The sequence below is a fragment of the Mus caroli genome, chromosome 14 (assembly GCF_900094665.2).
Source record: "Mus caroli chromosome 14, CAROLI_EIJ_v1.1, whole genome shotgun sequence".
NCBI classification, from domain to species: Eukaryota; Metazoa; Chordata; class Mammalia; order Rodentia; family Muridae; genus Mus; species Mus caroli.
Genome location: NC_034583.1, coordinates 17,157,757 through 17,185,532, shown reverse-complemented (window position 1 = coordinate 17,185,532; position 27,776 = coordinate 17,157,757). Strand labels below are relative to the sequence as shown.

At 47.4% G+C, this 27,776-nt stretch overlaps 1 protein-coding gene across 1 annotated transcript in view; it reads left to right on the top strand.

Annotated features, from left to right (window-relative positions):
* The window catches only part of Polr3a (RNA polymerase III subunit A), a 39,360-nt gene extending 13,756 nt beyond the window's left edge, over positions 1–25,604 (top strand). Inside the window, exons 12-31 of the mRNA XM_021181759.2 lie at positions 1,966–2,035; positions 2,799–2,926; positions 3,075–3,213; positions 4,497–4,661; positions 6,813–6,985; positions 8,684–8,795; positions 9,711–9,829; positions 10,414–10,551; positions 12,290–12,460; positions 14,011–14,124; positions 16,789–16,875; positions 16,957–17,039; positions 18,024–18,194; positions 19,105–19,198; positions 19,391–19,483; positions 20,674–20,838; positions 21,336–21,500; positions 21,709–21,840; positions 23,427–23,559; positions 25,072–25,604. Coding sequence (XP_021037418.1) covers positions 1,966–2,035; positions 2,799–2,926; positions 3,075–3,213; positions 4,497–4,661; positions 6,813–6,985; positions 8,684–8,795; positions 9,711–9,829; positions 10,414–10,551; positions 12,290–12,460; positions 14,011–14,124; positions 16,789–16,875; positions 16,957–17,039; positions 18,024–18,194; positions 19,105–19,198; positions 19,391–19,483; positions 20,674–20,838; positions 21,336–21,500; positions 21,709–21,840; positions 23,427–23,559; positions 25,072–25,220 — 2,601 coding nt within the window. The 3' untranslated portion in view covers positions 25,221–25,604. The remainder of the gene's footprint in view (positions 1–1,965; positions 2,036–2,798; positions 2,927–3,074; positions 3,214–4,496; positions 4,662–6,812; positions 6,986–8,683; positions 8,796–9,710; positions 9,830–10,413; positions 10,552–12,289; positions 12,461–14,010; positions 14,125–16,788; positions 16,876–16,956; positions 17,040–18,023; positions 18,195–19,104; positions 19,199–19,390; positions 19,484–20,673; positions 20,839–21,335; positions 21,501–21,708; positions 21,841–23,426; positions 23,560–25,071) is intronic.
* Positions 25,605–27,776: the final 2,172 nt, after the last annotated feature.

Sequence of the window (27,776 nt, the reverse complement as noted above, 5' to 3'; positions counted from 1 at the left end):
CTACATGATCCTGTCTCAAAAGTGGGGGAAAGTGCATGAGTTCCAGTATGGGCCTTGCTAGGGGAAGATGCCTTTCTAAGTGGATTGTCCGGTAGTTTTCAGCACAATTTCTAAATGAAACTTTCCTGAAGTTTCCATGGACACACCATGTTGCTTTGACCTCTTAAAGGGCTCTACAGTAACTGTTTTATCCTCTAAACTTAAAATGAGACTGCTGTGGCTGCAGAGGTTCTATGATAGGTTTGTACCTTGTCATAGGAATTGGCCTCTGTCTATTGTACTGTCCTCACTGCCCCCCTGGCACTGTTGGGTGGCTGCTCTGTAGGGTTCTGCCCCTCTAATAATTCCTTACCAGTTACTTGGTATAGCTTTGGGCTTTGTGGATTTTAATTGGGACCTATGTGTGTTGCCTGTGTTAGCCTTGAACTCATGAGTTCAAGTGAGCCTCCAGCCTCAGTCTCCCTAGTGATTAAGACTACACACATTACACTACATCTGATTTGGCTTTTTCCCCCCTCTGGTTTATATTTCTACATTATAAGCTAACCTGTGTTATAGTTGTAAGTATTCTATAATCCTACCCTGATAAAAATCACTTGTAGGAAGTGTGTGTGGCTATAGCGCTATAGTGGACTCTTTTCTGACATGCTGGAAGCCTTTAATTCAGTCCCAGTCCCACTGAATGTAAATAGATAAAAACAGAAAGCAGCCAGTTCTTTCTTTGCTCCAGCTCTCTTCTGTAGTGTTGGGGTTGACTCAGCTTTGTACTCTTGAGCATGAAGCCACACTCCCAGCCTCCACATTTTCATTGTTGAAATGAACTGCAGCACAGGCTACAGATCCTCCTACATCTGCTTTTAGCCCTAATGTAACAGACGTGAGAGACCATGCTTAGCCACAGGCTTCATCACGGGTGATGCTTCAGACTTAACGTTGGGTCAGGCCTTAGTCCGCGTGGTAATTCTGGTGTTTTGTATTGTCTGTCTTTGTAGGTATTTTGTAGGTGTTTTAATTACAAAACACATGCTGTTGTTGGACTCAGCCAGTCAGAATTTGCTTTTGGGGGGCCGTACCACTGTCTTCGTTAGGCAAACTTACTGGTTAAAGTAACAGCTGTTAACTACAGACTTAGACACTTTGTGCGGGTAGGGGAGTCTGGTCCATTTGAACAAATCTTTGAGTTTCACTATAGAAACTCAAAAGAAGGTTTTGACCTGGCACTATGATGCAGCAGTTCTCAGGAAGGCCTATAGGACCCAGCTTGGATGTGGGCCCAGAGTAACAGATTGACAAAATGATGGAACTCTACCCCACATCCTCTACCTGCGCCAAGTCACCTGCTGTTCTCCCTCTGAGAAGGTCTCTAAACCTAGGTGGGTGGGTCTTGGCCCCACCCCAGACATAGGACTCATTATTGTATGGTGGGAAGTAAAAGATCTTTGTCTGACAGGATCTTGGAGGTAGTGAGGAGGCCCAGAAAACCCACAGTCTTACAGAAGCACTCCACGTCACCTCATGGACATTAGAAGGTTTCCACTCTAACATGGAAACTTTTGTCTGCTCTCAAGTGCTGTTAGAACTTAACAGCTCAAACAAGAGAAATTGCTCTATTCTGTTGGCATGGTGGAGAATCGTGGGCTTGGTTGATTTTAGAGATAACACTCCCCTTAGCACTCATGGAAGGGAGTTTTTAGCTGTGCTGGAATCACACTTGTTAATGCTAGTGCTGGAGAAGCTGAGGCAGGAGGATCACTGTGAGTTCCAGGCCAGCCTGGGTTACAGAGTGAGCTCTAGGCCAACCTGGGCTATAGAATGAGTGCCTTCTCGAGAGTTTTCCTTTCCCTTGATAGATAAGAAAACTACCAGGTAATAAGCATTCTGGGTAGAGACGATCCCTTCAGCAGTCATGTGATGCACACTGCAGTGTCCAGCTAATATCTGACATGTACTTGTTCTGTCCTTCAGACCAAAGCGAACCTTGTAACCCCACGAAATGGGGAGCCACTCATTGCTGCCATTCAGGACTTCTTAACAGGTGAGTTTGTGAATTTAACTTGAAATTCTCAGCCACAGTGATTCATTCATACGATGGCCTGAATTGAACACTATTCATTGTATGATGTTGATGTATTGGTTTGACACCGGGTCTCCCTGTGTGGCTTAGGCTGGGTTGCTGCTCAGAATGCTGTCCCGCACTCCCAGGTGTCAGGGTTATAGGTGTGCACCTCTGCTCTACTCTGTGTTTAGGTTTGTCATTTGCCCTTGAGCTTGCTGGAGGTGTTTTGTTTTTTTTTTTTTTAACTGGTTGTTTAATCATTTGATTCTCGGTGCACTCACTGACTTTACATTTATTTTTATGTCTTTTCTTTTGTGGTGGAGGCTTAGGGAGAGAAGCTGGGGACGGGGGCATTGCTTTAGGTAGGCTGAGTCTGGGGGATTTGGTGGGGCTTCATATAGGCTGAACTGGGGCAGCAATTTGGAAGGTCTTCATGTAGTGAAGTGTGTTGGGAGGTGTTCATTAGGGCTTCATCTGGGCTGACTCAGCATACGGTGCAGCCAAGGCTGATCTTCCTGAAACTAGAAGTTCTCTAGGCCTAGTATCTGGCCCAGGCACTGCCACAGCTCTGAGCTGAGGCAGGGGGTGACACAGAGCCGCTTTACTAGCTTTGGAGTCGGGTCAGGGGCGCAGTCAGCACGCCTGTTTTAATTCTTCTCTGGGAAGCAGACCTGAAGGTTTAACGTGTGTGTGTTCCCCATGTGGCCCCATCTCCTTCTGTGCTGGTTGTTTCCCATCTTAGGTGCTTACCTCCTCACCCTCAAGGACACATTCTTTGACCGAGCCAAGGCTTGCCAGATCATCGCTTCAATACTGGTTGGCAAAGATGAAAAAATTAAAGTGCGCCTCCCACCCCCTACAATACTAAAGGTGTGCTGGGGCCTGTGTGGGTTGTGGGTAGTGTGGAGGGGGCCGTGCTGCTGCAGAGCTTGCCTGTCCCCACTGCACCCTCTTGCCTTACTGAAGTGGGCTGTGGTGAGAGCAGACGGGCCCTCATCTGCCCCCTCCTTTCCTCTAGCCTGTCACCCTGTGGACCGGAAAGCAGATCTTCAGTGTCATCCTCAGACCTAGTGATGACAATCCAGTGAGGGCCAACCTCCGAACCAAGGGCAAGCAGTACTGTGGCAAGGGGGAAGACCTCTGCGTCAACGATTCCTGTGAGTGGGAGAACGGGAGGGGATGGAAGGAGTAAGCAGACAGCAGAGAGTGAACTCCACTCTCTCAGACCACCTCCATTGTTTCTACAAAGGCCCAGGAGGAGGGGGTTCCCTTAGGAACATGCTAGTCTCCATTCTTCTAGCTGGCAGAGATCCGGGGTCAGAGTGGTCCTTTTGAATGGTTTTTCAGTTAGTGCAGTTTCCATTTTCTTTTTGGGGTGGGGGGGGTGGGGAGCAGTTGAGCATCAAAGGTTGTTTTAATGGAGGTAAAGTCTCACGCTATAGCCCAAGCATGGAGCTCACAGTGTCTTTCTGCCTCACTTTGGGAGTGCTGGCTGGCTCTTCAGTGGTGAGCAGTCCCACCTCGCTCTGTTGTGGTGCTGAGGATTGACCTCAGGGCCTCATGCATGATGCTTTCACAGACCTCCACCCCTCCTCAAAACTGATGGCTTTTGTTTTTTAACTCATTTTTACTTGGTCAGAAAGAAGTCTTGCTAACATGAAAATTCAGTAACAGAAGAGGATTTAAATACAACCCACTTGAGTCCCTTTAGTTAAAAACAGCGACTCCAAGTGAGGTTCACAGCCACCATCAGAGATTTCTGTCTAGCACAATCTTTTTAGCTCTCCCCAGCTCACTGGTAAGTTGTCCCTGGCCTAGTGAAGGTCAGAATGAACATGGCTAGCAGGGCCTCGGGACTAGCTGTGTGAATCTCCAGGATGCCCTACTGAGTTCTCAGGTCAGGACTTCTACTGTGTCTAGTGTTCCGGGGATACTGGTTCTTCTTATATTTGTTTCCTTATCAGAAAACAAATTTTTGTTTGTTTGTTTTGTTTTTCGAGACAGGGTTTCTCTGTGTAGCTCTGGCTGTCCTGGAACTCACTTTGTAGACCAGGCTGGCTTCAAACTCAGAAATCTGCCTGCCTCTGCCTCCTGAGTGCTGGGATTAAAGGTGTGTACCACCGTGCCCGGCAGAAAACAAATTTTTTTGGTTTGGTTTTTGGTTTTTGGGATTTTTTTTTGGTTTTTCGAGACAGGGTTTCTCTGTAATAGCCTTGACTGTCCTGGAACTCACTTTGTAGACCAGGCTGGCCTCAAGCTCAGAAATCCGCCTGCCTCTGCCTCCCGAGTGCTGGGATTAAAGGTGTGCACCACCACACCCGGCAGAAAACAAACTTTTAAGGAGAAATTCTTTGGCTGTACTTTGAATTTTTAGGATGTAAACATTATTCTCCACCAGATAATTGTTCACTTAAATGCATTGTCAGTATCGCCCTTCCAGATGTCACCATCCAGAACAGTGAGTTGATGTGCGGCAGCATGGACAAAGGGACCCTTGGGTCAGGGTCCAAGAACAACATCTTCTACATCTTGCTACGAGACTGGGGGCAGAATGAGGCTGCTGATGCCATGTCTCGGCTTGCCAGGCTGGCTCCTGTCTACCTGTGTGAGTGTCTCAGTAGCTTCGTGTCTCACGTTAAGGCTGCAGAGGGAAAGGCTTAGTGTGTTATGAGTGTGCTTTTCCACATTTGTGCAAGTGTCAGTGAGGTTGACTCAGGGCTGCCAAGTTGGGGGGTGTGAATTTGATTTTCTCTTTTCCTTTCTATTCAGAACTTAAAAGTAGCTTCCTGTTGTCTATAACTGGGTACACTGCATAAAAAGCCATTTGTGGGATACTTGCCAGGTCCTTGGCAAAGGTCTACAGCCTTTGGCTTCCCTTGCATCCCACCCGGATGATGCAGTGTCAGCCCCTCTGTGCTTACATGGCTCTTTCTTATGCTTGCTCATTCTTAGAGGGGGTAAAATATATATATCAAGGGATTTTGGTTTTTCATGATAGGGTTTCTCTATGTATCCCTGCTGTCTTAGAACTCTCTGTAGACCCTACTGGCCTCGAACTCACTGTCATATGCTTGCCTCTGCCTCCTGAGGGCTGAGATTAAAGGTGTGTGCCACTACCACCTGGCCATCTCAAGTGATTCCCAACTTGAGTTGCTGGCGTGTGTGTGTTGTGTGTGTGTGTGTTGTTTGAGTAAGGGTACACTGTGCCACACCATGAGTGTAGAGGTCCAAAGACAACTTGCAGGAATCTCTACTTTTACCATGCAGGTCTCAGGCTTGGTGGCAAACAGCTTTATCCACTGAGTCATGTTGCCAACCATAAAATCTTGTTTCTACTTACATTTGACAATTCTGCCTGGGTGAAAAGTTCTAGACTTATAGATCTTATCTATAGATACTTTTTCTATCGGAATCCCTTTGGTGGGGTTGTAATCCTCTGTAGCTTCTAGAGGTGCAATCAAAAGGGTGCCACTTTTTAAAAATAATTTATATTTTTAATGTTCATTAATATTTTACCTGGATGTACATGTGTGAAGGTGACAGGACCCCTAGAACTGGAGTCAGAGGCAGCTGCCATGTGGGTGCTGGAAACTGAACTCAGATCCTCTGGAAGAGCAGTGAGTGCTTTTAACTTCTGAGCCGTCTCTCCAGCCCAGCAGTGGCCACTTTTATTCCCACAATGCTTTGAATGTTTGTGTGTGTGCGTATGTGTACTGTGAATGTGTGTGTGTGTGTTGTCTTGTGTTCTTATTGGAAAAGTTCACAGTGGTAAGCTTTTCCGTTTCTTGTGCTAATCACTCAGTCATCTCCTATAAGTTTGCAGCAGTGTCCTTTCTTTCTGGAAATGTCCTCCTTATTTCTTGGATAATTTTATCTTCATTTCTTGTTTTTACCTTGTGTTAATTGCATTTCTCTTTACTGCATCAATTCTGCTTTTCATACCTTTTTTTCTATTGTCTATGTCTTTATTCTTGATTCCTTTCATCTCTCATCATTTCTGTTGATACACGGTGGCCTGCAGTGAGGCCCATCAAACCCGCAGCTTCATTTCCAGTCAGTGACTAGTACCTCATACCCACAGGGCCACCACTTACCCCCTTAAGTAACGGGTTTCCCTGGGGAGGCTTGATTTCCTCAGAGACATCAGAAGGCATGTCTTCCCTGGGGACAGTGACTTGGAAGCAGACAAGGAGGGGGCTCAGTGGTCCCCGGTATATGATGTACAGGTGGTTCTCCAGTATCTTGTTGTCCTATCTGGCTGTGTCTGCTGTTCCCAAACCCAGAGCACTTGGTTCCTTTCCTGAGGGTGTGTGCTGCCATCTCCCTTGGAGCACATCCAGACCCTGTTTCTTACACAGACTTTTCACCTATTCACCTTGTTTCCAGTACATTCATCTCCATGTCTGTAGAACCTAGCAATCTCAATTTTAAGCCTCTCTAGACTTGTGGGTCTCCACCTCACCTTTCTCATGCAGCTAAGAGTGATCACTTCGCTCCTTTCTTCTTCACATTTGAAGCTTAGTCCTAGCTTACTGGAAATGGCATTTCTATTGCCTTTTTCCCCCCTTTTGGGAACAGAACCCAAATTCACACAGCGCTCTCTTCATTGAGTTACATCCCCAGCCTGACACTGCCTCCTTCTCTCTCTTTGAGAGTGATCTCTGAGGGGAGGAGGGCAGGCAGTAGGATAAGCTCTACCCGACAGCTTGACTGATAATGGTGATCCCTCTTACTCTGCCTGCCAATTCTTCCTCAGCTAACCGTGGGTTCTCCATCGGGATTGGTGATGTCACGCCTGGCCAGGGACTGCTGAAAGCCAAGTATGAGCTACTAAATGCTGGCTACAAAAAATGTGACGAGTACATTGAAGCCCTGAACACAGGCAAGCTGCAGCAGCAGCCAGGCTGCACGGCCGAGGAGACGCTTGAGGTGAGACTGCCCTCAGATCAGCATGGTCAGTTGTCCTGCTTACACTGTGCTTGGGGATGGGCTAAGGGCTATGGAGAGCAGATGCAGAGGAGCAAGAAGGGGAGCACCGTCGGGTGGCAGTCTTGGCTCGTGTTCTTATTAGGTAGACAAGGCAGGGCCTTTGCTCCACGCATGCTCTCTGGTATGAAAGCATGGTTCTTTCTATGAGTCTGTTCTGACTCTTCCTCAGTGCCTCTGCTCTCCCTGCTTACAGCATCATTCCAGAGACACCGCACTATAACTCAGTTACAACTTGGGTACAGGATAAAGAATACTCATAGTGGACGACCGGTCTTATGGGACCCAACCCATAACTTCCTCATGTGTGAAACCACTTTGCTGGGTGCTGAACTGGCTGCATCAACATCTGTTACCTCTCCTCTAGGAGACTGAAGTTCTAGAGTAGCTGGGGTGCCAGCAGGTGGGCACAGGGCTTTGTTTTGTTCTGTTTCATGGCATCTCACTCTGTAGTTCAGGCTGGCCTCTAATTTAGGTTCTTCTGATCTCAGCCCCCTTGAGTCTCAGGATTTGCAAGTATGTGTTTCTCTCTCTCTCTCTCTCTCTCTCTCTCTCTCTCCTTCATTCTCTGTGGCCTGCGCCTTGTGCCTTTCCGTCACTCTAGTTGGGAAGACAGGCCCTTGAAGCATCAAGTTCTCTGACCTGGATGCGGTGGCACATACCTATAATCCCAGTTACCTGGAGGCTGAGGCAGGAAAATGTAGAGTTCAAAGCCAGTGTTTTGTTTTCTCTTCAGATCATAGAAATATTTTCCCTAAAAGGGTTCAAAACCAGGTTGAGCAACTTTAGCAATACTGTGACTAAAAGAGAGATGGAGAGGTGAAGAATTCTTTTTGTGGTGGTTTTTTACTTTTTTTTTTTTTTTGGTTTTTTGAGACAGGGTTTCTCTGTATAGCCCTGGCTGTCCTGGAACTCACTTTGTAGACCAGGCTGGCCTCGAACTCAGAAATCTGCCTGCCTCTGCCTCCCGAGTGCTGGGATTAAAGGCGTGCGCCACCACGCCTGGCTTGTGATGGTTTTTTGAGACAGGGTTTCTCTCTGTAAGCCTGTGTAGTCTCTAGTTCACAATCCTGCCATAGCCTCCTGCATGCTGGGCTCCAAGGACTATATTAATCCCCTGAAAGTCACCTCACTTTCAGTCTTACTGAGTTTTAGGCAGAGGGGTAAGAGGATGCTTCAAATTACTAGAGTCCTCACTAGGACAAGGACTCTAGAGGGCGGCACCTTAAATTGTGGATTATGGCTGTGCTCTCAGGTAAGGGGGCTCCTGGAGTCATCTGTCCCACTCTTTGCTCATGCAGACTGAAGCATGCTTGGTGAGACCAGGTAGAAAGACAGAGTGTGCAAGCAGAGTGAGCGGGTTCCCTTCACACGCTGGATGTGTCTTTACAGGGCTGTATATACAAGCCATTTATTGATTCTGCTTCATGAGCAGCTGTTCACACTCTTTGAGAACTCTACAGAAGAAAGGCCTTTGTGCAACTTGGGCTTTTTGATTACCAGAGCTCAGTAAACTTCACTGATTGGAAATCAGACATCATTTTAATTTTCTGTAGATGTCCAGTGGAAGCTCTGTAATCTGTAGAGCCCGAGCATGACTTCTCATGGACTGCATTTTCTTCCCTCTGTCCCCTCACCCAGGCTCTGATCCTGAAGGAGCTGTCCGTGATCCGGGACCATGCTGGCAGTGCCTGCCTCCGAGAGCTGGACAAGAGCAACAGCCCCCTCACCATGGCCCTGTGTGGCTCCAAAGGTGAGATAAGCCCTCAGGGTTGGCTGTTCGTGTGGCCTGCCTAGGGCTTGGCTCTAGAACACAGATATTTGGTGCTTGTAACTTTATAGAGGCTCCTCTGTCTCTAAAGAGCCAGACTGGGTGGATGGCTGAGCCTTTGTTTGCGTTTAGGGCAGTTTAAATCTTTTGAAGAAACTGGTTGGTAATATGGCTGGGCTCCTGAGTTTGGAGGTGCTTTCACTAAGTTTGATGTTAAGAAGAAAGCTGGGAATTTTTAGTAATATATTTAGTGATGTAGCAATCGTTTTCCATTGATTGATTGATTGATTGATTGATTGATTGATTGTGATGTTGAGTATCAAATCCAGGGCCTCATGCATCTACTCTACTACTGAGCTATAGCCCTATCTTAGATGTGGCAAAATGTAACTACATATTTACTCAGACCCTTAAAGCATTAGATTTAATAATCCATGCTCAAACTTAGAACCTGGGGCTTCTATTACTGTACTTTTTGTTTATTGTGAAATTCTAGCTCTCTACCTTGGCTACCTTTCACCTGTTGTTCTATTTCCTGCCCCTGGTGTTCACCTAGGACCTCCCCTCCTCTGTCTTTGCTTCCTACTCTTGCACACACATTCAGATTTCTTCTCCCTGTCGTCCTCTGTATGTAAACCCCATGTCCAGAAGGCCAGTCTTGTGACTGTGTGAAAGGTTGCAAAGGCTCTTCCCTCCACCCAACACATGCACAAGCCCTTCCCTTGGCTTCACCTACATTGCTGTAGCTGGCCTTCGTCACCCATGGACTCCTAGGCTGTGAGCATAGGGTTGTGCTGTGTCCCATTCTGTTTTATCCTCTGTTCTGGCTGGCTTCTGTTACTACTGTTCTGCATTACATTTTTTCCAGTTAATTTACATTTCTGACCTGTACCCCAGGTTCCTTCATAAACATATCACAGATGATTGCCTGTGTGGGACAGCAAGCCATCAGTGGCTCCCGGGTTCCAGATGGCTTTGAGAACAGATCTTTGCCTCACTTTGAGAAGCATTCAAAGGTAAATGGCAGTGGAAGACTGAAGGCTTGTCCAGATTGTCCTCTGAGGGACACAGAACTATCAGGGTGTAATGCCACCGTTGGTTGTTTCCATGTGATTCCACTATGATGTCACTTGTGTCCCCTTCATGTCAGTCTTCAAACATTTGAAGTGCTTGTTTGGTGACTGTTGGTATGTGAGAGTTTCACCACCGTCACAATGGTCTGTTTTTACATTTTTAGTTGGCTGTAGCTACATATGGCTCTTGTGTGAAGGTGGGTGGGGCTGGACCACAATAAGGATGCCTTGAAGGCAGCAGCTCCCAGAAAATGGGTCAGGCACCCTCTGAGTTCCTTGACACTTTGGGACAGCAGCTCCCACTCCCACTTCCCTCTTGTGAGGCACTCACATGCCCTGGCACTCCAGCAAAGATAGCCTGTGCAAGTTGTCTCTACTATAGGCAAGGGCATACTACAGCACCTGCCAGTTCTTCAGCCACTGGCTAGGAATGTGTAGCTTCCAGGGGACATTTTCTTATATGGGTGGATTTTACAATTTGGGATCTTGAACCTCATTTGATTTTCTTCTTTGCTACTTCTCTTTAGCTCCCTGCTGCCAAAGGCTTTGTGGCCAATAGCTTTTACTCTGGCTTAACGCCTACTGAGTTTTTCTTCCACACAATGGCCGGTCGGGAGGGTCTGGTGGACACAGCTGTAAAGACTGCTGAAACAGGATACATGCAGGTAAGTGAGGATGTGTCATTAGCTGCAGAGCACCAGGTCTTTGTGAGTGTGAACTGTGCCTGTAGTGAGGGTGTGTGTGTGTGTGTGTGTGTGTGTGTGTGTGTGTCTGTCTGTCTGTCTATCTGTCTGCCTGTGTTCGTGAGCTGTGGTTTACCACCACCTTGGGTTTGAAGGGGAACGTTTAGACTTGTTGATGCTCCAGAGCTAAGGAAACAAAATAGTAACCCAACTCAGCTCGTCCTGTGGACCTTGAATGGTGAGAACAGGCTGGAGTCGGTGTCACTGAGTGCCCTAGAGGTGGATGCTGAGCGTCGAGCCTGGAACTTGTGATTCAGCCTCCTCAGCTGTTTGCTAGCATGAAGAGTGTGGAGTGGTACCTGCCTGCTAGTTACTGAGAGGGTTCTGTCTCTCACTTTGCTACTATCAAGGTCTCATTATTCACTTCCATGGCTCTTGGGAATTACGGCCGCAGGGTAGCAGGGCTGGGCTAGAGGATTTTTTGCTGCACTTCTCAAATAGCTGTCAACCTTGACCCTGTTGACCCTGTTGACCCTGTGTGTCTCCTGTAAGGTCGCAGCAGGATTTCTCTCCACTCCCCATACAGCAGTAGCTCTGCATGTTACAAGACAGCCCATGTGTGTTTCTCTTGCCGGGGATCTAGTACAGGGCCTCCCGAATGCTAGGCCAGGGCTTTAACTGCTGAGCATAGTCCTAGCCCCACCAAAATTCTTCATGTTTTTGACTGACACTAGTTAAAATTGACAGGCCACATTATTGGGCCACAAACTTGATTCCGGCTTGTTTCCTGTGTCTCCCCTGGAAGTGTGGTCCCTATAGACCAGGATTGATGGACTAGTGAACTGAACAAAGGTTATGAGGGTATAGTGGCAGAAGACACTTGTTCCAGACAGAGCCCTGTCTCTGCCAGGTTTGGTATCATCTGGTGCTGTAGACACCTGCTGGGAATTACCCTTTGTAGGAGGTGTGCCACTTTTGCGTCACACCCCAGTGGGCTGTGAATGCTTTTCCTACTCGTGCATGACAAGCTGTGACTTAGGGTATGAACATATGTAGTGTGAATTCCTGGAGCACTATGTTAACCTAGAAGCCGTGGGTTCTGGTAAGGGGAGGTTTGTTTTTCTAAGGCACACTGCTGGCTGCTGGTGGAAGGCTCTCCCAGGCATAGTTGAGAAATGGTTGCTGCTCTTGATTCAGATTCTTGCCCTGCCTCCTCCCCTTCTGCCCTAAAACAGAGCTTGCATCCGATTCTCTGTACTGAAGTCTACAGGTGTCCCAGCATGAGTGTGTGTAGAAACTATAGTTTGTACCATAGGGAGCTGGCGGGAAGGCAAAGCAGCCCGGGAACGCAGTGTGGAGAGTTTTTGGGGCTAGTGAGGTTTCTGTTACAGGGAGACGTAACACAGTGAAGACTCGGTTAGAGCAAGAGCTGCCTCTCATTGCACATGTGCCTGGGTGTTCTCCAGTAAGGGAGGCACTTGTAAGGGTCTCTAATAAAGTGCTGTTGATGTAATTCGAGCGCTTGTAACCCAGGGCTGGGATGAGGCTTGATGATTGAGTGCTTACCTAGCACACATAGGGCCCCGGGTTGATCTCTAGCACCAGGAAAAATGAACAAGTAAATCAATGACCTGTGACCTTAAAACTTTGAATGACAAGTCTGGTTGTATGCTGTGAAGCAGCCTTCAGCAGGCAGCTGGTCTTCCTTCTCTTCCTGTAGAGAAGACTGGTCAAATCCCTGGAAGACCTCTGCTCGCAGTACGATCTGACAGTGCGGAGCTCCACCGGTGACATCATCCAGTTCATCTATGGAGGAGATGGCTTAGATCCTGCTGCTATGGAGGGCAAAGATGAACCGCTGGAGTTTAAGAGGGTTTTGGACAACATCAAGGTAGGATACAGCACTCTGTGGGGGCTGCAGACTTCTGGAGGCTCTGTCCTCTCTTGGCACTACAAATAAGTACCGTGCTTCCTCTTAGTTCCCTCAGCCTGAGGATTACATTAGTGCCTTTCTTCCAGTGACCCTGTTTTCATTTGTGCGCCTGTTAGTCCAAATCAGATACAAAGGGAAGAGGCTTGGCTCCTCTAAGCTAGCGGCATGAACTAGAGACGAGCTTTATAAAGAATGGTGTGAGGCAGCAAGCTCGATTCATATACTAGAGCCAGGAATGAATGTTGGAACCGTTCTTTTTGAAGAGTCATTGGACAAGATTCATCTGGGTGTCAATTTAGTGCCTTCCCCAGCTTTTATCGACAGACGGTGGTTCCATTGAGGTGTCTTTTCCACTAGTAGTTGCAAGCTACCAGTTAAGAATGGGTCAAAAATGGCTCAGTGGTTAAGAGCGCCAACTGCGTTTCCAAAGGTCCTGAGTTCAAATCCTATCAACCACATGGTGGCTCACAACCATCCGTAATGAAATCTGATGCTCTCTTCTAGAGTGTCTGAAGACACACTATAATGTACTTACATATAATAAATAAATATTACTTAAAAAAAAAAAGAATGGGTCAAAAAAAAAATAGTAAAACTTTGAGGAAACCCCCATGAGCTTAAGGTGTGGTGAAATATTTCCCCTCTTGAGATGTTCAGTTGGCTGGTTATTTTTGTAGTCCTGAAGTTGAGGCCAGGGCCTGGAGTATGCTGGAAAAGGGCTGTAGCAACATCTTTGATCCTTTGTTAATTTTGTACTTTTTATTTTCAGATAATGTCTTACTTGGCTGCCAACTGCAGTTGAATTTGTTCTGTAGCTTAGGCCAGCTAGAACTTGTGTCCACCTGCCTGGGCCTTCTAAGTAGCTGAGATTACAGAGTGAACCACTAAGCCTGGTGACAGCAATGTACATTTTTACAAATACAAAATATGCCAGGCAGTAGTAATCTCAACATTTTGGAGGCAGAAGCAGGCAGATCTCTGAGTTTGAGGCCAGCCTGGTCTACAGAGCAAGTTCCAGTATGGCCTGGGCTACACAGAGAAATTCTGTCTCACAACAAACAAACAAACAACAACAACAACAACAACAACAACAAAACCCCTAACTACAATCTGGGCTGCAGTTGAGTGGGGAAGCAGCAGATCCACACCTAGCAATTAGAGTGGAACTCCTTAAGTCAGGGGATTCCTAATGGCATGGCAGAGCAGGCCTGTAGTCCTTTCTCTTGGGAGGGAAGAGGATCAGGAATTAAAAGCCAACTGCCACTGTGAAATGAGCCTGAGGTCAGCCTGAGCTACACAGGACACTGTCTCAGACAGGCCAGACAGAAGGCAGAGCTCATCTGGTATTCACTTTCACATGAGACATGGAGTCCAGAGTTTGTTAGCAAAGAAAGCCACAGGTTGCTAAGAGCCTCCTGCAGAGTTTTATACCTGGGAAACCCCTCTGCCTCGTCCTCTGCCTCCCCCTTCACCAGGCACATGTAACACCGTGTCTTTCTGGTACTCAGGCAGTGTATCCATGTCAGAGTGAGCCTGCTCTCAGTAAGAACGACCTCACCTTGACCACTGAGGCCATCATGAAGAAGAATGAGTTCCTGTGCTGCCAAGACAGCTTCCTGCAGGTAGGCTCTGCCTGGTGTCCTGAGGACTCTGTCTAGTGCCTCCCCTGCATTTTATAAGTCAGGGTTTTATTGTGTTCTAGACACTATCTCACTAGCCAGATAAAAGAATAATGTCTTGTCTTTCACACAAGTGACTCCGTGTTGGAGAAGGAATCTAGAGATCTTGTCTGTATAGCCTTGTCACCAGCCCCATGTCCACTTTCTTTTTTTCTGCAGCCATTCTGAGCACCTGTCTTTAGTGACATCTGCCTCAGATTGCAGCTTCTTTCTAGCACAGATCAGAAACTGACTGTGGTCTTCCCATTCCTCCTGGGGCCACCACCATGCTGTGCCTTGAAGGTTTCCATTGGTTTGCTTTTTGTTTTTGACCAGTGAGGACCTGCTCCAGCAGCATCTCCTCATCTATAATCATGGTTAGAATCAAAAGCAGAGGGATTGAGTGACCCCAACCAGTGCTCACCTTTGGGCTTGAGTCCACAGGCAAGTTTTGTGTGTGCATCGGGACTGGAGGGGAATCCTGGGGAGACCCTACTCCCCTTGATCCTGTATGAAGGTGTGAAAGGTGAAAGGTATTGGTTTTTACCCTAGAAGTCATCTTGCTTTTATGCTTTTTAGAGATTAGAATGACAGTTTTATTTTTCCACGTGACTATATTAGTTATCTTCCTCTTCATCCTCAAGGACCTTCACTGAGAAATAACAGCCATGTGCTGTGTCAGCATGGCCTGTGAGCCAGCATGGGGGCAACACATTTCTGTCCCAGTTCCAGCAAACACAGGCTCCTCCTCTGCCTGATTCCTATACCCTTGAGTAGTTTTCATAGGTGGCCTTGTGGCCAACAGTTTCTTCAGTGAGCACTGGCTCAGCTTGTCCACTGTGTCACTCATATTAAAGACTTGATGATGTGACAGTGGCAAAACATGTCCTCTCTGTCCAGTCTCTTACAATGAGGAACTCACATGCTCTAAGAGAACTAAAATTGAATGCTAAGCCCAGCCCAAACTACAGCTGAGGCAGGTCTGAGTAGCCAGCCCTTGTTTCCTGGCCCTGACCAGAGACCAATATGAATGCTATTGGCACACTGGAGTGTGAGACTAATGGCGAGTTGCCCATGAGTGCATTTGTCTGCTGAGTGTTGTACGTGCCTTCCTCTAGCATGCGTAGACTCACCCGACAGAATTCTTGGTGCTTATATCAGGTTGGTTTCTTCCATGTGAGTCTGCTGTTTAGAACTGTCATGTCTAGTGCGTGTCTGTCCCCCTAGACCCTTTATTCCTTTCAACAAAGTCACTGGGAGCATGTTACATGGGGAGCCACTGACAGGTGCTACCCCTAGTGCCTGTAGGCTGTGGTTTGGTGTGCATGTTTGATGGTGTGTGTCTGTTTCCATCTCCTCACAGCTGGAACCCCCCCCCCCAAGGCCTCTTTGCCTTCTGCTGTTTCTGTTCCCCTTGCTGAAAGAGTTGTCACAGCTCCTGGGCCCTTAGGTCTCAGCCCTGAGCCAGACAAGTGGCAAGGGGTGAAAGCCACTGGTGTGCAGGGTATTTTTGCCCTGAGCAGCACAGAGAGAAGTCTGTCCTGTCCAGCGTCTCTCCACCTTTTCTTTACAGTTACTCACTGTCCCAAACCAGTTCCAGGTGACTGATTAATGAGTCTTGAGAACTTTTCTTCCCTTTTCAATATTACTACCTTTATATTTATTTATATTGTTGGTGGCATGTACTCGTGCCATGGTAAGCACGTGAAAATCAGAGGACAGCTCTTCCCCCCATATGGTCTTGGGGATAGAACTCAGGCCATCAGGCTTTGGGATGGGCATCTTTACCCCCAAGGCAGCTCACTAGCAATGAGTTTTTCTTCAACATCAGTCTTCGAGGCGCTTTTAAAAATATGTTATGCACATGGGTATTTTGCCTGCATGTATGTCTGTGCACTACTTGCTTGCCTGGTGCCCGTGGAGGCCAGACCACAGAGTTACAAATGCTTATGAGCTTTCCTGTGAGTGCGTGGAATTGAACCTGGATGTCCTGGAAGAGTAACCGTGCTTTAAAGTGCTGAGTGTTCTCTCCAGCCCATTCTGAGACTTTAAATCTTACAATTTAATAAAGCTCTTTCTAAAATGAAATCATTTCTATCTAGACAGATGTCTGAACTGCAGAGTCACCCTCCATGTCTCCCACCTTCTCAATATAAAGACAGAGTTGACTAGCCCTGGAAGCTATGAGACCTGCAGAGAGACCAGAGGAGAGAGGCAGTGATGTTTAGAGTGATTGTCAATGCTTCCAAAGAGGTCTTCCCTGGGGAGTCATGAGGGTTCTGAGTGTGGAGTCTTAATGCCCTGTAGAGTCCCTGAGAGCTGTGCCAAGCTCCTTCCTACAGCATGTGGCTGAGATAAGGAGCCAGAATAACTCACGGGAAAAGGTTGGGTAGTGAGGCCTAACGAACTTCTTAAGCAGAGGGCCAGTTTCCCCAGGGTGGAAGCACAGCAGCCTCCTTACCAACACACTATGTAAGGGAACCAGTGCCCGTATTGCATCCTCCATGCTGTGTAGTTAGCAGTTGCTCAGTTAGGGAGCGCTGTGTCCATTGTTGGGTTACAGAGTGATTCTGCTGTCTAAATCATTGACAAGCATACAAATTGATAGGTGTTCTATAATCTTTTCAGGAAATAAAAACATTCATTAAAGGGGTGTCCGAGAAGATTAAGAAAACCAGAGATAAATATGGGATCAACGATAACGGCACAACAGAGGTACTGCTTTCCCAGACTCTTGGGACCCGGTGGTTCACAGATTCAGCTTGTCCTGACTGTGCACTTGCCTTTGTCCTTCAGCCTCGTGTGCTGTACCAGTTGGACCGTATCACCCCTACCCAAATCGAGAAGTTTCTGGAGACCTGTAGGGATAAGTATATGAGGTAAGCATGCTAGCTAACCTACGCCGTCAGGCATCCATCATGTGCTGGACATTCTCTCTGCTGTCAGGCTGGCCTAGTTCATCTCTGTTGATGTGGTAAAATACTTTGTCCAAAAGCATCCTAGGGGAAGAAAGCAGTGATTTTTAGCTCACAGTTCCAGGTTAGAACCATTTGGGGAAGTCGAGGCAGGCACTCAGTCAGCTGTCACATTGCGCCCACAGTCAGGAGCAGAGGGGAAGGGGAGCGGCCGTGCTGCCTGCTTGTCTCTGCTTATGCTGTAGCTTCCTTCATGTTACACAGTTCGGGTCCCAGATGATGAAGTGATTCTGACCTCTTAGGTTGTTGGATCTTCCCAACTCAATTAGCAATCTATAAAATCCTCCTCAGACATGCCCACAGTCAGTAATATAGATAATTCTCCATTGAGAATCCATCTTTTCCCATGAATCTATGTTGGGTCAGGCTGATAATAACAACTAACTAGCACACTGCCCAGCATCAATGCCAGGCTTTGGAGAAATTTGTGCCTTTCATCTAGAGTCTCCAATGGGATCCTAAGTTGGATGGATGCCCCTAAACATGAAAGGATTGCAAAAGAATTTCTTGAATGTCCTTTGGCCATAAGGAAACTTATGTACTGCAGATTCCAACTCTCTGACCAAGTTTACTACCCAGTAAGAACAGACCACTTCTAACTACTCCACACAGTGGACACCAGCCCTGTATATATCACAAGCTTATCACACAGAATTTAGTCATATTGTCTGCCCCTCTGCCCCTCTTACTCCCCTGATGACACTTGTTCCTAGCCTGTGCCAGCCCCTTCCTCTGGCACAAACATTGCCTGGCCCATGCGGTTTCCATCCTAAACCCGACAGAATCTACATATTTTCCTTTAAGAGGCAGTAACTAGAAGCCTGTCCCAGCACTGTTGATGGCCTTTTCTTTGTTGTGTCATATTTGCTTTTGTGCCTTTTCTTCTAGAGCACAGATGGAGCCAGGCTCTGCGGTAGGTGCACTCTGTGCTCAGAGCATTGGTGAGCCCGGCACCCAGATGACTCTGAAGACATTCCACTTTGCAGGAGTAGCCTCCATGAACATCACCCTGGGTGTGCCTCGGATCAAAGAGATCATCAACGCTTCCAAGGCCATCAGGTAGCTGTGCTCTGGCCTGTTTCCTGGAAACAGTGTCCTTGTGCTCATGAACGCCTGTGATTTGTCAACTGGGAAGTGTCTGGTGTTCAGAGGGCAGGTCTGCTGTGTTGATCAGTGTTTGGATTTTTAGAAAGCCATTCAAGTCAAAACTTGTTTCGTTTTATGGCCACTACCTACATGAAATAGAAAATATTACACAAGCTAGCAGTATCGAGGACTAGATCAGTAGACATTTCATTCCTTTGTGCCATTACTCATGCCTGAAGAGCTGATTGATTATTCTCTTGCTTGATTTATAGCCATTCTCTGTAAGCCCCTAGTGATTCGGTCAAATTTTCAAGAGACTTGGAATTTGAAGAACTAGAGATACATCATGGTTTTAGGGGTAAAAATTATTCTGTCTATTCTCAGTCTTGCAGTAGAAATAACATCTTAGGGACAGCTAAAGTTAGCAGATCCTGGTTGTAGACCAGCAACTGTGGATATCTATGGTGGTTGGAGGTCTGCTTGCCTTCTGCAGGCTGCTCAGATCTGTCCCAAGGGCCCGTGTTGATGGGATATTATGCCCTGTGAGAACAGAAGATGACAGTGGAGGTCAAGGAGCAGGGGTAATTATTGGAGAGGGGTAAAGAGAGGTGAAATGCACTAGGAGTTGGTTCCCTGGAGAGCAGGAGGTCAAGAACTAAGTGGTAGGAAATTTCTTGAATTTTGCCACAGATAGAATGGGGACCAGGGGTCTCTGAAACTAGCAAGTTTCAGTGAGAGGTCTGTGATGTCCTTTTTTGTGGGTCTCCCTGAAGTGAGTTCTAGTAAAGTCCTCATGGTTGTAGTAGCACTCAGACTTAATACAGCAGCACACTACCCAGTCCTGGTCCCTTCCTTGTGAGCTGATCCTTGCTCCTCCTTGCAGCACTCCAATTATCACAGCACAACTAGACAAGGATGACGATGCAGATTATGCACGCCTGGTGAAGGGCAGAATTGAGAAAACCCTCCTGGGGGAGGTAAGGAATCCCTTTTGATAACAGGAACATGTTATCCGACATCCTCTCCTCTGCAGTGGTGAGGATGCAGCAGAGCAGCTGCTGTGGATGTAGCCTGCAGCCGAGGCCATGTGGAGAGTGCGCCTGTGGAAGGCTGAGATGGGGAAGGGGCCATGACAGTGGAGGTAATGAACTGCTCTTTTGCCATGGCAGATCTCAGAGTATATTGAAGAAGTGTTTCTTCCTGATGACTGCTTTATTCTTGTCAAGCTCTCCCTGGAACGGATCCGCCTTCTGAGACTGGAGGTGAGTCCGAGTTAATGTCTGAGGACGTGATCCTGTGTGTCCTGAGACAGGTGCTGAGAAGCCAAGGGAGAAGTCGGCAGCCAGAGACACATATAAAGAGTTTTGCCTGGTGGTTGTTGTTGGTCACATCCTTCTGAGTTGACCTTGAAATACAGACAAAACATGGCCATTGAACAAGAAACTATTGATGTGGGCACAGTCTACCTTCACTCGTTTGTTATGACATGGTGTTAGGATAGCTCATTTCTGTCCACCTTCATGTACTGTGGAGGGAGCCTGGGCCAGTTCTGTCATAGTCACCTGTGCATCCTCAGCACAGCACTTGGCTGGTTTGTAATGTTCTCAGTTGGTGGGTTAACCTGGCCTCCCTTACGAGTATTTGTGGGGATTACAGTTAACTGATAACAACCTTTGTCCGGGTCAGCTGAGGTCAGCTGCTAGTTAAGCACTGTCAAGTCCCGTATCCTTGTGGCTGCCACCTGACTGCCAAGCCTGTCTTGTGTAACGTGTGACTCTGGGAACACTGGCTTTATAGGCCTTGATGTAGCTTGATGGTAGAATAATTGCCTCTTATGTATAAACAAAGTCCTCGGTTTTATCTAGGGATTGGAAAAATATAAAAATGAAGAATGCATTTGCATCTGGGAGTATAGAACAAAACCAACAAACTTCTCAGCCTTCCTGGCCTCTGATTTCCAGCTCTTTCTCCGTGGGTTGTGTTTGTTGCCATGAGTTGAACATGAATGTTCAATGAGAAAAATGTTCATTTTTTTTTCAGTAAAAAGAATCTCCGGTTTATGAATAAAACACAGGTATTGAACATAAATACATAATATAGCAACATTTGTGGGCTTAGGGAGATTGAATAGTTAAGAATGTTTACTGCTCTCCAGGAGGCAAAGATTCTGTTCTAGCACCCACATAAATCTTAAAACCGTCTGTAGCTCTAGCTCCAAGGGATCTGACCCCTCTTTTTGTCTTCATGTGTACCTACACATAGGTGACATACGTTCGCACAGACAGACATACAGACATACACATAAGTAAAGGTAACAGTAACTTCTGTGGCAGAGGAGGTGGCAACAATTGACTACCAAGACTTCTTAAAGCGTCTTCATGTCATTAAGGCTGAAAGCCTTTGTCACGGACTTCAGCAGATGTCTGATGGTAATGTCCCTGGCACCCTGCAGGTCAATGCTGAGACAGTGCGGTACTCCATCTGCACATCCAAGCTCCGAGTGAAGCCTGGTGATGTGGCCGTTCATGGGGAGGCTGTGGTGTGTGTCACCCCCAGGGAAAACAGCAAGAGCTCCATGTATTATGTGCTGCAGTTTCTGAAAGAGGATCTACCCAAGGTGAGGCATAGATAGCATCCTCTCTTGGAGAAACAGCCAGGGGTGCAGCTGGGGACCAGGTCGCTACAAAACCAAGGATGGCACCCCACTCCCTCATGGTCATATCCCTAAGGGCTCAGTCTGCTTCTTATTAAATATTTTTGGAGGTGTGGGAGAGTGTGATGTGTTTGTGGTAGTTGGCTCTTTCTGCCTTTGGGTCCTTAGAATCAGACTTGGGTTGTCAGGCTCTGGGGGAGACTCTTTTATTCTGTGACTGAAGCTCTGTCCATTAGTCTTCTTTCCGCTCTCTTCAAGCTAATTGTAGGTTGGGGCACAGTCCCCTGGACTAGTTTCCCCTACCCGAGACAGTACCTGGTCCCCCTGGATTGCACACACTGAAGTGGGGAATACCGAGAATGGCATGAGTCAGGTTGTCAGCCCATTCCTCTGCCCTGTTTCTGAGGCTCTCGGGTGGGACCAAGGGTTGCTGCATCTTGAGCATTCTATGTTGAATGTAGGTGGTGGTACAAGGCATCCCAGAGGTGTCGAGAGCTGTCATCCATATTGACGAGCAGAGTGGAAAGGAGAAGTTCAAGCTTCTGGTAGAAGGTGACAACCTGCGGGCAGTCATGGCCACCCACGGTGTGAAAGGCACCCGGACCACTTCTAATAACACCTATGAGGTACCATTCATCCCCTTTGGACCCTCAGCCAATACTCAGCACAGTTGCTGACCCCGACATTTACTCTCTCTTCTCCCAGCAATTGCATAGCAATCTGTTGTGGGAAATGGAGCAGGATTTGCCTTGTGCTTGTCAGGCAGCAGCAGAAGGAGGAGTGGGGTGGCTCTGGCAGGGGCTGCAGTCTCTGCTCACTCTGAGCTTTTCCTAGGTGGAAAAAACCCTGGGCATTGAGGCTGCCCGGACAACTATCATCAACGAGATCCAGTACACGATGGTCAACCACGGCATGAGCATCGACAGGAGGCACGTGATGCTGCTCTCTGACCTGATGACCTACAAGGTGTGAGAGAAGGGAGGCTCCAGCCGGTCAGGGGTCGGCAAACAGCCAGAGAGCTTGGTTGGCATGTGAAACACTGGTGTGAGGACTGACCTGGACAGGAAGGAAGCTGTCACCACCAGAAAGCCTTCAGTGTGGGAATGGGGCCAGGTTTTCTGGTAAATTCCCAGGGGCAGAATTTCAACACAGGTAGTTTTTGGAAGAGAAGTGTTTGAGCGTGGCTTTTTCCATGTCCCAAGTCTTACTCTTCAGCAAGACTGGCCATTACCAAAGCTAGGCTGTCCATGGTGACTTGGGTTTTCTTCTTAAAGCATGCTTTGTGCAGATTATTTAGCTGTTTCCAGAGAGTAAGGCTAGGGATGTTGCTCAGTCATTGATTGTCTGCCCTGTATGCATTGGCCTTGTGCTTGAAATCCATCAACACACACACAAGTGGGAGTGTGGGAGGAAGCTGCTGAGGGTGTTGGATTCCTCATACTGTAGATTTTTCATGATAAGCTGTTACTGTGATGGGGGACTTTTAGGAACCAGAGATGTAAGTCAGAGGTGGGGAGTAGAGTCATGGTAAATAGCCCTGAGTCGCTGGCTTCTGTGACAAAAGCATCCTAAAGGAGAGGGTGTCTCAGGGGTGCCTTCTGGTATTGTTTGAATGCATGTGCTAGTTCACAGTTTCTGCCAGACAGGTTTTATTCTACTTTTGTGTTGTATGTACGCGTGGGTGTGTAATCACATGGGTATTCCTTCAAGTATGGAGGTCAGAGTTCAACCTTGGGTATTGTTTCTTATGAGACATTGACCTTTGATTTTTAATGCCTTTTTATTCTTTTTGGTTTTTCAAGACAAGGTTTCTCTGGATAGCTCTGGCTGTCCTGGAATGGTTTTGTAGATGAGTCCTGGCCTGGAACTCAGAGATCCACTTGCCTCTGCCTCCTAAGTGCTGGGATTGAAGGCGTCCACCACCACGCCAGACATTTTCAATGCTTGACTTAGCATATGTTACTTGCGTATGCCATGGGATTTCACTGTGGCCATTCTGTGCACGTGGCTGATGTGGTTTTGTTGGAGTCACCTCCATTTACCGTGTCTTACTGACTCCCTCCTGCTCATCCCCTTCCTCTTCCCAACTCGTCCTATTCTCATGTTATCTGTTTAGAGACCCAATGAGTCTCAATTGGACTGCACACAAGGGCCGGGTGAGGCAGGGATCAGTTATAGGAGCATGGGCACTTTACCAGTGGTTATACCATTGAAGATTATCTTTCCCTGTGCCCACCAGAGATGGAAATCCTCACATAAGGGTTCCTGAAGCACTCCCTCCTACCCTAAGATGTTGACAGCACCCGTCTTGTGTATGTTTGGCACTTTTTCTTAACTGGAAATACCTACATTGTTTCTAGTACTAGCTTCTTAAGAAGGAAGAAGCTACCTCCATCCCCAACCCATTTTTTAAAAACCCAGGTTGCTAATTCTATTCTTTGAGTAGCTGCATGACTGTTTTGGTGTTTCTGGTGTTGGGATATTGTCTGTTGCTTTGTTATGAAACTTTAGGGTGTGGCTTTATTCCCTTCTGACAGTCTCTCCTCACACAGGGTGAAGTCCTGGGTATAACCAGGTTTGGCCTGGCCAAGATGAAGGAGAGTGTGTTGATGCTGGCCTCCTTTGAAAAGACAGCTGACCATCTCTTTGATGCTGCCTACTTTGGGCAGAAAGACTCCGTATGCGGTAGGTTTGGAATGGATCTGTTGTCTCTAGAACCCAGCTGAGGCATCCTGTCCCCTTACTGAGTCTGAGCTACTTTCAGTGCAGACAGTTTTTGAGTTTCAAAAGAATCTATGGCTCCTGAGTCCTTGAAGCTGTACTTGGCCCCGCTAACCTACATGTTGTCCAGGTTTGACAGGCAGTGGGTAGTATCAGTCTCATCAGGAGCAGAAGAGATGGCCTGCGGTCCTGCCTCCTGATGAGGCCTTGCACATCATTTCAAAAGTCAAGTATCACAGAAAAGGAGGAGAGACACAAGGTGGAGAGAGGGGTGGGAAGGTGTGAGGATGACTGAAAAGCCAGGCCAGGAGGTGCACATCTTTAATCCCAGGACTAAAGAGGCAGAGGCAAGCAAAAATCTGAGTTCCATGCCAGCCTGTTCTACACAGTGAGTTCAGCCTAGTCGAAGCTACGCAGTGAGAGCCTGTCTTAAAAATACCCAGGGGAAATGAAGGAAAAGTGAGGAGGCTTAGCATAGGAGAAGCCCAGGCATAAGCCAGAGTAGAGCTAGCTCTGAGATACTGGGACTGAGACCTAGCACCCACCTGACCTAGGAGACTAGGTCTTTGCTCAAGCTGTACACACCCACTTTCTGACGCTCCTCCACCACATTGACACCATACAGCCTTAGCACAGCCTCTCCCCCATCCTACTTGTAAATTGCCCTGTCTCTATGCCTGGCGCACTCTAACCCAACAGTAGCTCTCCTTGTATATTGGGCATAGGTTGGCGCTTTGTCTCTTTGACATCAACCTGTAATGTGTCTGCCTCTTGATTGCTTCCTGGAGAATCAGAGACATGCATAGAGCCTATACTTTGAGCTTTTAAAACTAACGAAAGCTGCCCAGTGGTGGTATACGCCTATAATCCCAAACACTGTGAAGGCAGAAGCAAGCAGGTCTCTTGAGTTTGAGGCCAGGCGGTCCACAGAGGGAGTTCCAGGGATTCCAGGGTAAGCAGTGAAACTTTGCCTTGAAAAACCAAAAATGGGAAAAGAAAGATTTGAAGTGAAGCCGAGAGGGGAATTCTGCCCCCACCCTTCTCAGTCAGTGGAAGCCTTCTCAGTGTTGTGACTCGGGCACTGGAACCCAGGGCCCTGCACTTTCAGCTGTTGTCATCCTTTCTTCCAGGCGCTAGGTTAAGGAAGGCAAGTGACAAACTCATCTCCTGATCACGTGCAGACTTCCTGCTGTCTAGCTGTTTCCCAAAGACTATCTATCTGCTGCTTTTTGACTCACGTTTTAGAAATGACTGAGCTGCCTTGGTTTCCATTGACCTACTAGACTGTGGTAGGCACTGTCCTTCATGGCTCCTCAGCCTTTGCCCTTGTATACGTACACAGGAAGGAAAATGAGCAGGATATAGGCAGGTAATATATGGTAGAGCTGGGCCTCAAATCTCAGATGTACAGTCCTAAGTGAGTGACAGTCTCTCCGCTGTGAGGCCTTCTCTAAGCATGGCTGTGTTTGGTTTCAGGTGTGTCTGAGTGCATCATCATGGGAATCCCGATGAACATTGGAACTGGGCTCTTCAAGCTCTTACACAAAGCCAACAGGGACCCAAAACCACCCAGGAGACCCCTGATATTTGACACACATGAATTCCACATCCCTCTTGTTACATAGTTTGTGGCAAGAGGTCACCATCTCTGACCTTGGCTCCTTGTCCTATGTGCTGCTGAATGGAAGAACTTTGTTTTACTTGAACAGATGTCTGCATAAATTTACCATGGTCAGACAAAGCCCATGCCCTCAGCAGGAGCTCCTTGGATGGGAAACTGGGATTCTCTTCACTAAGGGGCCTCAACACTGCTGCTCAGCCAGCTCACGACCCCTGCTATCTCACTGTTGCTGCAGAGGATCGTAAGGTGTGCCCATACCTGCATGTGAGCCAGGCTGGCCCACAGAGACTAGGACACAGTCCTGGTTTCTCGATGCTCAGTTATACCAGATTTTCCACTGATGTACCAATGTAAATACATTACCTTTATTTATTTGTTCTGAGGGATATTAAGTGGTTTTTGTTACTTTATTTTGAGTCAGAGGCTGTAGAAATACGAACAGCAGCTTCAAAGCATATTGGGAAAGCACATACCAATGTGAGGTCCAGTGTGGGGTGGCTAGGCGCTGGCCAGCACTGTCCTGTCACTGGAACACCTTAAAAGAAAATGAGAAGCAAGCTGAGTTTCCTAGTGAAGTGAGTCACTTTTGAAGACTCTGTAGCCTGTGGCTCCCAAGGAAAGACTGGAACATCATTAACAAGAGGAGGAGTGGCTCCCCTAATTCTCTTGAGCAGTAGTTGTCTACACCAGTCTATTAACAAATCTGGGCCCGTGGGTATACCAGGAAGTCTACCAAGGTATCCATCACTTATGTGGATGCTGGAACTCCACCCTGTTCTGCTCTCGGAGGGGCTGGGGTGGGGGGATAAGGTGTGGTCAGATAGCCCACTAGTTTCCAATGGATCAACTTGATTTAATCTCTGACCAAGGAAGTGTGATGTCCCTGATGACTTCTGTCTAGCCCCTTAAAGGGATCAGTGGGATTGGCCTCAGTAGGTGACACTGGCTGCTGACACAGATTCACTTAGGGAAGGCAGAATTTGTCATAGGCACACTACTAAGTAGCCTCAGTGGACATTACTCAGTAGTTTAGATGGTGATAACGACTTTCATTTGTTCTCAGTGTGGACTTAAGGAAAGACAAGAATAGAAAGATCACTGCCACTTCCTCTCCATCTTCCCAAACTAAAGGAGTGGTAGGGAGAATGGTATCTTTTGACTTTTTTTTCCAAATTTATTTCATCACATTATATTACAATCACAGACCTCTGCCCTGCTTTGTCGTTGAGTAGAGGAAAATCCTTGCTGTGTACCAACTTACCCTGGCACCTCAAGTAACTGCAGGACTAGGCACATCCTCTCTCACTGAGGCCAGACAAAGCAGGCCAAGTAGGACAAAAGGATCCACACGTAGGCAGCAGAGTCAGAATAACCCCCACTCCAGCTGCTGGGGGTTCCCAAATGAAGACCAAGCTGCACAGCTGCTACCTTTGTGTTGGGGTGCAGGAAGGGACCTAGATCCAGTCCATGTATGCTCCTTGGTTGAAGATTCAGTCTCTGGGGCCCCCAAGGTTTTAGGTTATTTGACTCTGTTGGTCTTTTTGTGGATTCCTTATCCCCTCTGGGTGCCCAATTCCTTCCCCCAAGTTCTTCTCAACAGAAAAGGTTTGGTAGGTGAGGCTTTGGAGGCAGTGTACCTCGGTTTTGTGTTACTGAGACCGGTTCTCATGTATCCAAAGATGTCCTCAACCGGGCTCTGCAGGTTAGCCTTGAGCTTAGATCATCCTGCTTCCACTTCACCTGAGCTAGTATTACAAGAGGGACTACCAAGGGCAGCAAGGACAGCTCTAGTCAGCTCTGGGCTTCGTATATGCCACGCAGTCACTCTGTCAACTCAGGTATATCTACATCTATTGTCTTCTTGCCACCCGCAATCCTGTTGCATTGCTCACTGTGTAAGTCACAGAGGCCTGTCACCAATCCTGCTTTGGTATCTTTGGTGCAGAGAGGAGACCACCACATTTAGTCTAGGGCCTTTTCTCCTGGTGGCTCCACTGTTTCAGTTTCCTCTGCCAACAGTTCATCAAAGTGTAGCCAGCACACCGATGGCTGCCTTCTCTATCTGGGAAGACATCTTGGAGCAATTTCAAAGGCTGAGCACATGGCTCCTATACTTGTTCCTGCTAATCCACATCCCATTTTGCAGCCAGCCCTGCAGGCTGTTCCTGGATGTGTTTTAAAGCACCTGTACATGATGAGGTGGGTGATCTTCCCTCCTCCATATCCATCCTGGTGTCACTTCTCAGTATTATTGCTGATATTGACGAATAGGAGTAATTTGAGGGAGGAATGAGATATTTCTGGTCAGGGTTTGAAAATAAACACTCAGTTCTGCACACTGGAAGAGCTAAGATGTTCCCAATTAAGCCAAGAGGAAATCTCTGGCTTTGGAAAGAGGAAGTGCTCAATGGCTTCCCCTGGTCCAGGAGATGCTCACTTGAAACTGAGCTGAAGGGCACCTCAGCCTCTTGTCAGTTCAGGGAGGCATACTCCTTAGTAGGGAGTAAAGGCCATGACATCAGCACTCTCTTCTCTGGACATTCTATTGTCCTGGAGAGCT